This window comes from Cebidichthys violaceus, unplaced genomic scaffold, assembly GCF_023349555.1.
Source record: "Cebidichthys violaceus isolate CVI_PGR_0920_01 unplaced genomic scaffold, fCebVio1.0.p SCAF_104, whole genome shotgun sequence".
Lineage (NCBI taxonomy): Eukaryota > Metazoa > Chordata > Actinopteri > Perciformes > Stichaeidae > Cebidichthys > Cebidichthys violaceus.
In genome coordinates this window covers 174,278-187,361 of record NW_027176268.1, presented here as the reverse complement: position 1 = coordinate 187,361, position 13,084 = coordinate 174,278, and the positions used below count along the sequence as shown (strand labels likewise).

The 13,084-nt window shown below is 43.4% G+C and overlaps 1 protein-coding gene across 1 annotated transcript in view; it reads left to right on the top strand.

Moving 5' to 3' along the window:
* The first annotated feature begins 191 nt into the window (after positions 1-191).
* The window catches only part of tesk2 (testis associated actin remodelling kinase 2), a 29,241-nt gene continuing 16,348 nt past the window's right edge, over positions 192-13,084 (top strand). Inside the window, exons 1-5 of the mRNA XM_068731353.1 lie at positions 192-579; positions 3,389-3,837; positions 4,219-4,338; positions 8,835-8,956; positions 11,350-11,398. Of these exons, the coding sequence (XP_068587454.1) occupies positions 3,715-3,837; positions 4,219-4,338; positions 8,835-8,956; positions 11,350-11,398 (414 nt within the window). The 5' untranslated portion in view covers positions 192-579; positions 3,389-3,714. The remainder of the gene's footprint in view (positions 580-3,388; positions 3,838-4,218; positions 4,339-8,834; positions 8,957-11,349; positions 11,399-13,084) is intronic.

Here is a 13,084-nt window from a genome sequence, read left to right as displayed (position 1 = left end):
TTTATTTTTTATTTTTGCATTACTTTAGACACGTACTGAATTTTGTTATTTTTTATTCCGTTACTGGAGTGTTTGAGTGTTTTAACACGCGCGCACACATGCACATAGACGCCTGGCCATTGATTGGCTGGTTCACCCTGCCAATCAAATGTGGGCGGGGTCAAGTGGGAGTCACTCGGGTGAAGAGCGAAGAGACGACGGAGCTGTCAAACAGCAACAATCGGCTTGAAATACTACCCTGGGCGGTACAACAAACATCGTACTGTGCTCTTGTGTGGCAACAAGGACGACAGAAGCAGACTTCGACATCACTTTGAGCATTCAACCTTTTTGGGGAATCGGGGGACTTCTTTTACCGCTCGCGACGAAAAACTTCCTCTTTTTATGTTGTGTGTTTGGTTGGACAAGGCTAATGTTTGTTAGCTCTTTGGCTTAGCTAGAGTTTTGTTGACAAACTACAGCCACCAGTCAGCTGTTCTGCTTCGAAGGGGTTCGCTTCTCGTTTGTGATAAACGCTACAGGAGGACGGCATGGCTCCCATCTTCAACTGTTGTAAACGTCTCCATGAAATAACATCAGGTAAGTGAGCTGCACTTTATCAAGGCAGTACAAGACAACACTGACTGTTTTTGGTTTGTTTACACCTTCTGTCTGGCGTTGATCCAGCTCTTTTTACTCATCTTAAGCGCCTCTACTTAATATGACTTGTTGTATCCAAGCTGTTTTGGCAGCACTGACTCATTAACTGTCCGTGGGATCAAGATAATGGGCAGGTTTTGGTTCCGCCCCACGGACTTGTTCATTACTTTAAACCCTGGAAGAATGACAGGTATGCGGCGGCTCGTATGTCGTTGCAGTTCAACACAATAGGCTGTGGTCAGATAAGAGGCTTCTATTCACTTTTGGTTGAATGTGGCCTTGCTCATTTACTTGACAAAGATTGCTTTTACCACTAAAATCCATACAGTTACTGGGAGAACAGTGTATGAGTATCAGTGGATGTTGTCTTTTGTTAAATCAGTGTGATTTATTCTTGTTGTTTCCTTCTATTGTAATGCAGGTAAACACACACACACACACACACACACACACACTCACACTCACACTCACACTCACTCCAATAACTGTCTCTCACACACGCCCATCTAATTCCTCTTGCCCTTCAGAGACACTTTAACCCTTCCTGCAACCTATCATTATAACATCACTTAAGTTTTTGATTTATTGCTGACATTTACTATTAGTCTGTAATCCACTGGGACACAGCTGGATAGTGTTCAGTCCCCCCCCCCCCCCCCCCCCCCAACAAAAAAAAAACTACTGTTAGAAACATTTGGCCTGAGGCTGCTTTTCGGAGATGTCCCATCTGTTTCGGAGTAGCAACAAGCCACATTTTACAGACCAAAAAAAGCTTTTAAAATTCCACCCTTTTCCACGCTGAGTCCCTCTGCTGTGGTGTCATAAATCCTTCGTCCTTTGAATATGTAGGCAGCAGGCTATAGTTTAGAAACAAATATAGTGTTGCATGCTGGTGGCTTGTCAATTTCCTTTTCTAATCACTTGCATCAGGACGATTTCCTGCAGCGTAGTTATCACGTTGCTCTGTGTTCCAGGACTGTGTGATGCCATCTTATTTTGACATGGTATAAAGTTGCTTCATAGAATGTGGATAGGGTAGTTTTTCTTGTAGTCGATGGACTGATAATGTCTCTTTTGAATGTTTACCACAGAGGTGTGTGTTGACATTTCTTTAGGTTTGGAAGATCATCCTAAACAAGATTTTCTTCCCCACCCACAGTATCTTGCAGAGTTCTGCATATTTAGCAGTCTGCATCATTTGCGAGACTGAAATTCTAGCGAGCGTTGGAAGTCTTGTGTTTACTCTGAATCGGTGGCTTTGACCGCTGATGTAGGTGAGTGTGGGCACACAAGCTCTTCTCTGTGGCTTCTGGCTGTTTTGAATCAACGGTGAATTTACATCTCACTTGCTGATTTTACTCGGATGAAACGACGTGGACTAAACGTGCGTCTCTACGTTCTCGCTCTTGGATGGCGAAGCTATTTAAATGAGAAAGAATAGCTTGAACCCGGGCACTTTGCATTTTTCTCGGCACTGGCACTTTTATTTCTGTTGTACGACTTCAACAACGCAGAACATGAAGTGTCATTGAAGAGTGGAACAAGATAGTGGATGATGAACAGCCTTTTAAAGGTGCGACTGGGCCAGAGCATGATGTCAGAAGTTGTCCACTAGTTCTGCAGAAACCCTCTCGTCCAGCGTCTGTGATGTGATGCTAACGGACCAGGGCAGAACCTGGCCCTGTCGTCATAAAGCTGTTTTTAGGGTCGGATCTTCAGAGACCTCTTCCTGGTCTAACATTGACTCTGAGTGTTTCTGCTTTGGTTGAACGTAGGTCGCTTCAGAATATTCCTCTTCAATCTACCACTCCTTCCTCCCCATTTACTGGAATACGTTTTACTGAACTTGATTACCTATTTTTTTTTTTTTTTTATGATGTGCATGAGCTCATTGTGGGACACAAGTACTTGAAGGAATAGTTCAACCGCAAAGGAAAAGTCCCAAAGGGGACGTCTTCCGTCCAACCAACAGTCCAAACTCAACAGACGCTCAACCTACAATAATGGACGTCAGTGAAAAGCAGAAAACCTCCTGATCAATGGGCTGGATCAAAGAAATATTCTGCATTCTTGCTTCAACGACACCGTGAATGATTAATTGATTATCAAAATAGTTGCCAATTAATTTTCTGCTCTGTGGAGTTCTCTCTTAAATAAACTAAAGTTATGTTTACATCCAGTGTTACTCACCAACGTTGCGTTTTTTAAAAACATCTACAAGCATGAGATCGCACTCTGGAGTGAAGTGTTCTTAGAGGATAGATATGAAAGCCGCATTGTTTGGGAGCGTAAAGACCTTTAGCCACAGGCTCCCTTTCCTGTTACCCTTTGTACCCTGCTGGGTTTGTTTTGGATGGCAGAAAGGTCCAGGACCTGAGCTATTCCTTGGCTAATCTCCCATAATTGGACAATCGGCCCCTATTACAGCCATTACATTTGGGCCTGTTGAGCAATAGCGGCTTGTCTCATCCATCCTAAGGCAAGGCCCAGTCTGCAGCCACAGCTGCTATTAAATAGCCAAAACCTTTTAAAGAAATTACAGCATGGCAGCTTTTGTTGGCTGTTTGAAAGTGGCTGTAATGTGTCATGCCTCGACACCATTCTTCACTGTGAAAATAGGATTCACACAAAGAAGTATCCTTTTAGGCGTAACTGTTGATCTATGAACAATAAACCCAACCATTGTGCTCTTATTAATATAAACCCACAGAAATGACCCTAAATTGAGTTTTCTCTGTACTTTCTCCAGGTCTCCAAAGGCTCACAATACATCTGTCAAACATGTGAAAACCCTCTCATCCTGGTGGACTCCCCACTTACAAGCAGTCAGGAACTGGACTAGTGGGAAACATCTTGGATCCAGCCAGGGTGTGTCACCAGGGGCGCCCTTAACCCAAATATTAGACCGACGTCTATGTGTGTGACATATCCTCTCCCAGGACACAAACGGAGTGAAGTCTGTGCTGCCGCGGAACCCTCGGCACCCTTAAAACAACCGAGTCCTCTTGTCATGTGGGTACATCGCAGAAAAAGGCCCACATTACCCTCACTGGTGTCACCGTCTTTCACATCACCATGGACCGGAATAAACGCAACTCCATCGCCGGGCTTCCCACGCGACCCGAACGCACCAACGAGGACCGAGATGGTTTCGGAGGGGTAGGGGGCGGCGAGGTGGCCGTGGGCCCGCCGTCACAGGTCAGTGGCTGTTCTTTATTTAGGGTGTTAGCAGGACGCGTTTCACATGTGCAGACACAATATTAACAATCAGGTCTATGGGCCTGTTATAATTGTGATTTGGTCGGTTCAAGTCATGCATAAAATATTCAGTTTTAGTATAGATCCACACGAGGATTCGTGTTCTTGGAAGGTTTTAAGGGTTTTGAGGTTAATCGGTTTATTCTGGTGCAATCAGTCCATACGTCTAGTTTGTCGCCTTCTAGTTCTTGTCCCACATAAACGCAACGTTGTCTACCTCCCGTCTCAATTATCTGCACAAGCAAGTTGCAGCAGCGGCCCTTCAGCATCAGATAAAAGACCCTTAACCTGTTGATACCAGTCAGGGCTTGTCTTCTCCAGGTGGGCAGGGTGTGGCCCTCGTCCTACAGAGCCCTCATCAGTGCCTTCTCCTGTCTGACGCGCCTTGATGACTTCACCTGTGAGTGGATTGGCTCTGGCTTCTTCTCTGATGTCTATAAGGTGGGTAGAGATTACGGTCTTCTGGGATTCCACAGGCTCTCCTTGATTGTCTTGCCTTTTCTTTGATTGACTTTATCTTTTGCCTTACTTTCAGTCTTTGTACTTGGACCTCATTTTCTATCCATGCCTTAACACAGGCCAGACATTTTGACCCTGGGATTGATTTAGAGTCGCGCTCGTGCCTTTTGTCAGGATTAATAGTCATAGGAATAAAAGGGAACATGTTGTGCATGCGTGGCCATCACTAGAAAATAGCGTTTCTATGTACTTAAACTGTTAAAACCAAAGTAATAGTCCATATGATGTGATCATGTTACGTTAATATGCTCGCTGGGTCAAAGACATGATTGTTTCTGAGGTATCTTTGGTCTTCACTCAGACAGTTTTAGGTCAAGTTAGACTGCAGTCACTTCAAAGACATCACTTAAACACGGACTTATCGACCCCGTTTATTTAGTTTCCTCCCCCTCCAGCCCAGCGCGTTTGCCGTTATTTGTTCGGTCGGTGACGTTAACCAATCGAGCATCAGCGGACGCATTTATTTAGTCTCGTTCGTCGCATTAACAAGGCCGCCGTAACTGTGTGGAAAAAAATGTTGGCGTGATTCAGTGTGACGTAGATGAGGACTCCTCATCTAGGAAAGGAGCTGAAATAAGCAAGCGCGGCCTTTGACGTTGTGACCGCACAGCTCTGTGTACGTGCAGGACTGACCTCTTGTTGTGTGAAGGGTTAACACGGAGAATAAAGTTCACAAGTACGTGGGCTCTCGCACACGAATGGAAATAATCGGATTAATGAAGAATAATGGCCTAGAAGGTTTTGGATGACATTTAAGCCGGGCTCTGTTTAATTTTGCAGCATTCATTAATTATGTATTATAATTAACGAGGGCTTTCTTTCCACCACTGTATGTGTTTATTGGAATTTTAATATGCACACCGATGAGCCCTCCACTGTGCATCGATGTAACAGGAGATCTTTATTGGATTGGTGAAGCGGTTTCCATTGTGTCTCACTGTCAGGCTCCAACTCGGCGTCATGCTGATTGATCATAATGCTGATGGTGTCTGACAGCTACTGGTGAGCGTTGGGACGGCTCGAGCTGACCTTTTTTTTTTTGTATGTATGTATTGGAGCAAATCATGGCATAGTTATTAGATATTTAACAGCCATATTTAGCCACTTGTTTATTGTAGGCCAGCTGTCAGAAACAGCCCATTGTGGGTCTGTGATGCTGGAGCTCGTTCATAACGCACAGCAGAGAGCGATGTCTACAGAGACGTCCACTACAGAGACGTCCACTACAGAGACGTCCACATTCCCAGCAGGTATCAGTGAAACGAGTTCGGCCGCTTGGGATTAAACAGCTGTCGTTTCAACTTCAGTACGTTGTTGGTGACCTGGTGAAGAGTATAGTTGCCCGAATACTGTCCACAACTGTCTGCTACACCACCTACATTGTGACCCTCCTCTCTCCATAGATATTATATTGACTATATAAAAGACTATAAACCATAACTTTATACAGTTATGTGTCCGCCATTATGATTATTAAAACCAGTATTATTTTTTATTTATTTATTTTATTTATTATTATTATTATTATTATTATTATTATTATTAAACCATATGAAACAATGCATTTCTATTTAGGAGGTGTGATGCAGGTTGTAAATAGTCTGGCGTATCTGTTTAAAGCTATGTGTGCACTGTGCAGTTCTATTATTGAGGAAAATGTAGGCTAATAGTTGAATCATGGCTGTATAATTGCTCATAAAGAGTATTCATTGTTTGAGGGAAAACAATTGCAATAGAACCTAATTTTTGTCGATCTAGGATGGATCACTTACCATCTAAACCAGTCGAGGCTCTAATACATGTTCAGACACATAATCAAGCTGACCAACACATCTACGTGGGCCGTGCTTCCAGTGTGCATTTTTATTATAAGTACCACCTTACCCTCTAGTTGAGTAATGGAAATGTCTGTTAATAGTTTCTTTTTTTTCTGCGAGGGAGAGAGAGGAATGCATAGGTAAACCGAGAGAGAAGAGGAAATGGAGCAGAATGATGAAAAGCCTAAAGTCGAGGAGGATGACAGACAGAGACGGGAACAAAAAAGGCGTTTGAAATGAATGGTGACAGAGGTTGAGGCTAAGAGAGGGAGGAACAGGAGGAGGAGAAGCTACTGATGTGGGAGAGCATTGGCAAGACTATTGAAGGGGATGAAAAATGGGGATGTTTTCATCTAAAGAGTGCAATTCTGGAGAATAGAGGTTTTCTAGAGGTTTGTCTAGGGGGAGGAGGAGATAAGGGAGAAAGGGTTTTGGTATATTTGGTATATTTTCCAGAGATATTAAAGAGGTGAGTGGGCAAGACCGCAGGGCAGAAAGACAAGGGGACGAGAAGAGAAGAAGAAGAAGAAGAAGAAGAAGAAGAAGAAGTTGGGCTTGAGTACTGGGGGAGATGAGTAGATGAGGATTAGGGGCGACGGTTTGTCGGAGGCCACAGCGAGGAGCAGAACGAGGGGGATCAGGAATACATGCAGATGGGGGGATGTGAAGAGTGAGGAATGGGGGGTCGGAGGAGGATAGACCCAGGATGTGGGGGAGGAGGCCTTCAGAGGAGTGGCCATCTGTTGTTCCTGCCGTCCTGTGGTGGAGCCCGTCGGCTCTTAGCCAGGCCCCCTTTCCTTTGAACTTGAAACAGAGCGATTTCTGTCTCTGTATAGACGAGACGGACAGAGGAAGAGAGTAGCGTCCACAGAAAACTCCCATAATCAGTGGTCTGTTGTGCTTTTATCTGCTAAATATGGAGGAGTTTGAGAACTTGTCCATTGCCTTTTTATTTGAACGCCTCCTATATAACTAATATTGACCCAACTGTTCAGTCCCTTCCCTGCTGTAAGTAAGTGAAACTGCCCATCCGTCGTGTCAACAGCGTACCGGATGTGATGATGGAGGGCAGCCATTGTTAGAACGGCGGTTCTCACCATTTTCGGTGCAACATATTTCCATAGACGCACGTTTTCAGGATCGTCCCAGTCCGAGCCGCTGTCTTCTGAGAGAAAAAAAACAAATCATGCTCCACCATTTCTGTTAAGGGACACACTTGTACTAATCATATATTATTATTTTTGTTTTCCACAACTAAACATACTGTGTCACAAGTGCATGTTAGCGGCATTGACAGCTCCTCTTTTTTTCACGTCTTTAGTGGTTTAAAGTAGTCAAGATGTTGATGTAATGTGTGACGGTAAGCAGCTCTAGTTTGCATGTACTTATGAAGCTTCTCAATGATTTCCTGTTCTGTGGAGCTCTTGATAATGTTTGAACGGGCTCTTTGTTGCTGCAGACCTTCAGACACGGGAGTTTAAATATAGGCCTTTCAGACTATTGTATTAAAACCTGCATCATGGTCTGATTATGTTTCTGCTGCCAGGAAGTGAGTTCGTACGAGTCTGCAGCAGCTCAGTCACTTGGAGAGCTGCTCTCTGTGGTTTGCAGGTTTGATATTTCCTATCTGCATGCACAGGAGTGTATTCAGAAGAAAGCTAATTCTTGGTAATTAATGCAATGCTTTGTTGTGCTTTTTGGAACCTGCGGTGTGAAGACCTCAGGTCACTTTCCTGTATTTCAAAGGCTGTAACACGGGACTCCCCGTCTCTTTAATGGGAGTCAACATCTACAGCAAGCTCATTTCTATTTGCTTCATTAGAGAGATTAACTGTGTTTAGAGCTCTTTCAGAGGCTTTGCACACTGTTGTGTGTTCAAATCTTTGAATTACAAATTCGCTCTTGAACACATAACACTGGCTGTTCTTTGTCAGGAGGAATGTAAAAGGCATGTTCGGAGTGTTTTTTTAAATTTTATTTTGTATTGACAAACGGACCCTATGCACTACCATTTCTTTATTTTTTAATTCTGTCCCAGTTTTCTTGGCTTTAATCTTTAAACGCATTACGAATATAATACCAGTATGAGCTGCAGTATACTGAATATACTGTAAACTGGCATTTATACATACATATACTATACATATCAGCTACATTATTTATATAGCAACCTGTTACATTAGTTATTCATGTCGTGACATGTCTGCAGTGTTTGCTTGCCTTCCACCAGAGGCATGCTGGGATCGGCTCCAGCCACCCATGGATAGATGGATGGATGGATAGATGGATGGATGGTGACGCTACCACCATCTAACAGTTAGATGGAAACTAAAATCCCATTGCTCAATAATACAAAATTGATTGTGCAGCTCTGGGTTGACACGTCTACTTTGTCATGGCCGGTCAGCGGCGTCTGACCTCATTTCAGTTCTCTTTTATGAGCTGCCGTCCTTTTCTGCTTCCTCTTGATTTATTTCGTCTTATATAATCCCAGAACATAGTTAACATATCACAGTTATTGGGATTCAGCCCTTTTTGTTTTGTTGCTCTTGACTTTATTTGACACTTCTTGAAACGTGGCATCATTTGACTGTTTTACAGGTACGTCATCGGGCTTCAGACCAAGTGATGGCTCTGAAGATGAACAAGCTCAGCAGCAACAGAGCCAACATGCTGAGGGAGGTCCAGCTAATGAACCGGCTCTCCCATCCGTACATACTCAGGTTGGTAACCGAATAACTGACAAACTCATTACGTCCAAGGGGCTTACTAACAGTGTTCAGATGTGGCCCTGGGCAAAGAAACCGATTGTTGTTGAAAGGTCTAATCCAAATGGCCTGTCAAGTATCAGTTCATTGTCACAGACTCGACAATAAGATGCGTTCATCATCTGGAATGAATACATGAAGACATTTACACGAGGCTTGTTTTAAGGCTAATAATAAATTGGAGAGAAAATCCCCAATATTTCCGCACAAATGACGTTACTCTTTATATTAGTCATTTCTTTTAACCCCTGACACTTTGTGTGATGTTATATTAGTGTCTGCCTCTGCCTCTGCCTCTCTCACGTGCTCATGAGTCTGTGGTTGTGACCTGTTTCCTTTGGTGTTGGCTAGAAACTGTGTCAAAGTCAGAGCCTATTAACTGCCAGCTCCTAGAGTTGGAGCTGCAGCAGCAGCTGCCTGGAGGCAGAAAGTGAGGAGGACCTTTTTCCTGTGACAAGTGAAAACAGGACAGAGCTCTGAACATTCAGGTTCATTTTTTTTTTTTTTTTTTTTTTTTTTGGTAGAGATTTCCAGTCAATGATTGGCCAAACTAAATGAGCAAAGCATGATACTGTGTGAGCGCCGTACGCCTGACTCTGTGGTCCCTGAAGCTTTCGGGTTCCATCAACAGCTGGCAGTTTTTTACAGCGGTGAGCTGCAGAATATAAACCGCATATTGTTGTGAGCGGACCAGTCACAATAGTAGAGTTCATTTAAATAGCAAGTTTAAAAACAACCAGAGTTGAACAAAGTGCATCGCAAGTACAAGTGAACAGCGAGTGTGCACAAACCGGTCAGAGCAGTTTCTAAAGAAATCAATTATTTTAAATGCTAAAAGTTTAAAACTGCTAAGAGCAACCAAAGGTCATTGAGAGCAAGTATGTCTTGAGGTTTTTGTCAACGACACAAACGGTGAAACTGCTTTTAGCTACGAAGCTGAGAACAGATGGAACCGACTTCCTGATGATCTTAAACTTTACCCTTGAAAAATCCCCCTGTGGTCCTGTGGCTTTAGTTTAGTGTCTCCGCTGAATTTTAAGTCCTTTATTGAATTTAGGGAAACTTGTTTTGTATTTTATTCTATTTTTTATTGCGCTTTTAATTGGTTTTTCTGATGCATTTCTTCCTCTTATGTAAAACATTTTAAACTGCCTTTGTATTTAAAAGGTGCTACACAAATAAAGGGACCTTGCCTCTCAATTTATGACCGGAAAAGGAAAAGTCTGTAGACTAAATAAAAGTTTATAGCAATGAGAATTCAAATGACTTCAGCATCCCAGAATAGTATCACTGTTTGCTTTTTTTTTTTGGTAGTAAACACCTTCTGTCCAGCTCACATTCTGCTCTGCGCTCCTGTGTGTGTTTATTAACACGCACATACATGCATAGCTGTCTGTGTGTGTGTGTGTGTGTGTGTGTACTTGTGCATACACACACACACACACACACACACGCAGTATCTTTTACAATGCCATCTTTGTCGAGCCGAGTGGATTGTGCGAGTGTGTCTGTGTGTTAACGAGCAGACACTGAGGGCGTCATTGTTAGCTAAAAACCCAACAAGGACCCACAAAGTCAACCTTTTCATTGCCTCGAGAATTAGGAGGCCTTCAACGCCGCTGGTGAACAAAGTGGCTCTGCTCACACACACATTGTTTCACTTTAGTTGAAGGGGTGCACGGCCCTTTTTTTTGGGGGGGTGGGTGGGGAGTTTAGGATATTTTCCAACCTCTTGGGCTTAAAATGCATCAAAAAAAAGTTTTAAAAAAAGCATTGTTGTGACGCTAAAAACAAGGCTTTTCTCTGATATAGTGACATCCAACGCGATGGAGAAACACACACACACACACACACACACACACACACACACACACACACACACACACATTGTGGAAGATTCCGCTTGTGTTTATTAAGAATGTAGAAATTGACAGGCTTGCTTTAGGGAGAATTGGATGGTATGCAGGTGAAGCAGCGGAGCCGTTATTATCCCCCTGATAACAGACAGTCTGGCAGTAATCACTTGTCTCGTCTTGCCCACTGGAATCTTAATCTTTTCTCAACTACTCTTCCTGCTTTCTCTGTTTACTCACAGCTCAGAGGGTCATGCAAGTGTTATGGTTCCATATTTCCATATTATTTTCATTTACATGAGCCTGCAGAGCAAGCGCTTGAGCTGAGAGAAACCGAGAGCTGGATGCGCTGTGAAGACAAGTGAGACGGCCTCAATGCTCTTGATTTAATTGCTTCCTGTCGAAGTCTAACGCATGTCCTCGTGTTAACTCCAAGATTAAATCACGGCATTATGAGAATCCTTAATCCTGCACGTCTTCTGTGGTTTTTTGCAGGTTCAAGGGAGTGTGTGTCCACGAGGGCCAGCTTCACGCTCTGACCGAGGTAGGACAACAACACACCATTTCACATTACAGCGTTCTTACAGACGCACAATAAGTGAGATCAAAGTGTCCCCGACTAATGAAAGGTGTAGCGCACTGGTTCGCTATGTTCCAATGCTTCTCCTGAATTGAGACACGACGACGTGTTCGTTGACGTTCGTACTATTTTCAGGTGAACATCACGTCATCGTGAGCAAAACACAGAAACACGGCAGTCTGTAATTGTGGAAAACCAAAAGAACTTAATGTTCTTCAGTGTAACACTTAGGCTGCGTGTTTGTGAGTGCGAGAGAAAAAAAGAGAGAGATAATTTGATACAAGCGGCAGATAAAACTCTTCCGAATAGCTTGATGTTGTATGTATTGTCTGACGGCACAAAGACCATATTTAACCTGTGTTTGTGTGGGAGAGGGACAGACCACTGTGTGTTTGTGGTAATCATCAGTCGGGCAACATGCTTGATGAGCAGTTGATATATTTATCTCGGTTGTACCGAGGGTCGGGCGCAAATATAACCTGAAACCTAATTAATAGGGCATTCCTGTGGTCGCCAGTTGCTCCTTGAATTAGTTTTTTTTTTTTTTTTTTTTTTTCTGCTCTAAAAATACACCGAGCCAATGTGAAGCAGATGCACTCCGACAGAATGCAAAAGAGGATATTTGTGTCGATAATGCACTGATGCTTCTGGAAGGGTTTACGCAATAACTCCGATGGGATTAATACAACTTCTCAAGACCACCGTTAAAATAGAAAAAAAATAGAAAATATTCTTCAATTCGTATTTAAACTCATTAGCAGGGTATCATGACATAGGAAACGTTGCTAAATGATGCATTCTAGATATGACAATTTCACTAAAATAAAGAAGAATTTTAGGTTGAGCTGAAACGTAATTTCTAATGTAAATAGAAAATTAATCAGCAACTATCTTGACATTTTCTGGTCATTTTCTTCTCAAATGGGATTTTTCCCCAGATAATTAGAAGAGGCGTGATGTCCGGAGCCGTGGGATGACCCGTGTCCCGTGGTCGCTCACGTATCGGTGCACAAACGCACACACACACACACACATTCGCGACAGATGTAACTGTAAACACGTTTGTGCTGCAAATAACATGTAACTGTGGACAGATGGTACAAAACATTCGATTCATCGCACTCTGAAGAAAGCGCACACTGTTAGAAACGCTTCCAGGCGCTCGCACATGTCCGTGATTATACTGTCGCCCTGCTCAGTGAATGCTCTTATTGTAGCTCTGACAAACAAAGACGAACACCAACTTTCTGCAGGAACAGAACACATCTTAAGATGCCAAATACACGCACACACACACACACACACACACGCACATTTTTCTTCCTATACTGCAGTTGCAAAGTGCATCCAAGCGTTGTCAGACGTACAAATATACATACACGCACGCTGCGGTAGGTCTTGTTTTCCTGCTGCAGGGTAAACAGATCCTGTTGTGTCGTGTCAGGAGCAAGCTGAGTTCTCTGACCCTCGGTAGCAGCCTCATGCTGTTTTGTTACCTGATCCCCACTATGAGGCCGTGCTCGGAGGAAATGGAGAATTAAGTTACTGCATGGCCCAAAGCTACGTCGAGAAACTCGCCGCCTCGCACGCACCGACGTGCGCACGCGTGCAAATCCACAGATCACTGCAGAACAAACGGAAAGTAGGCGA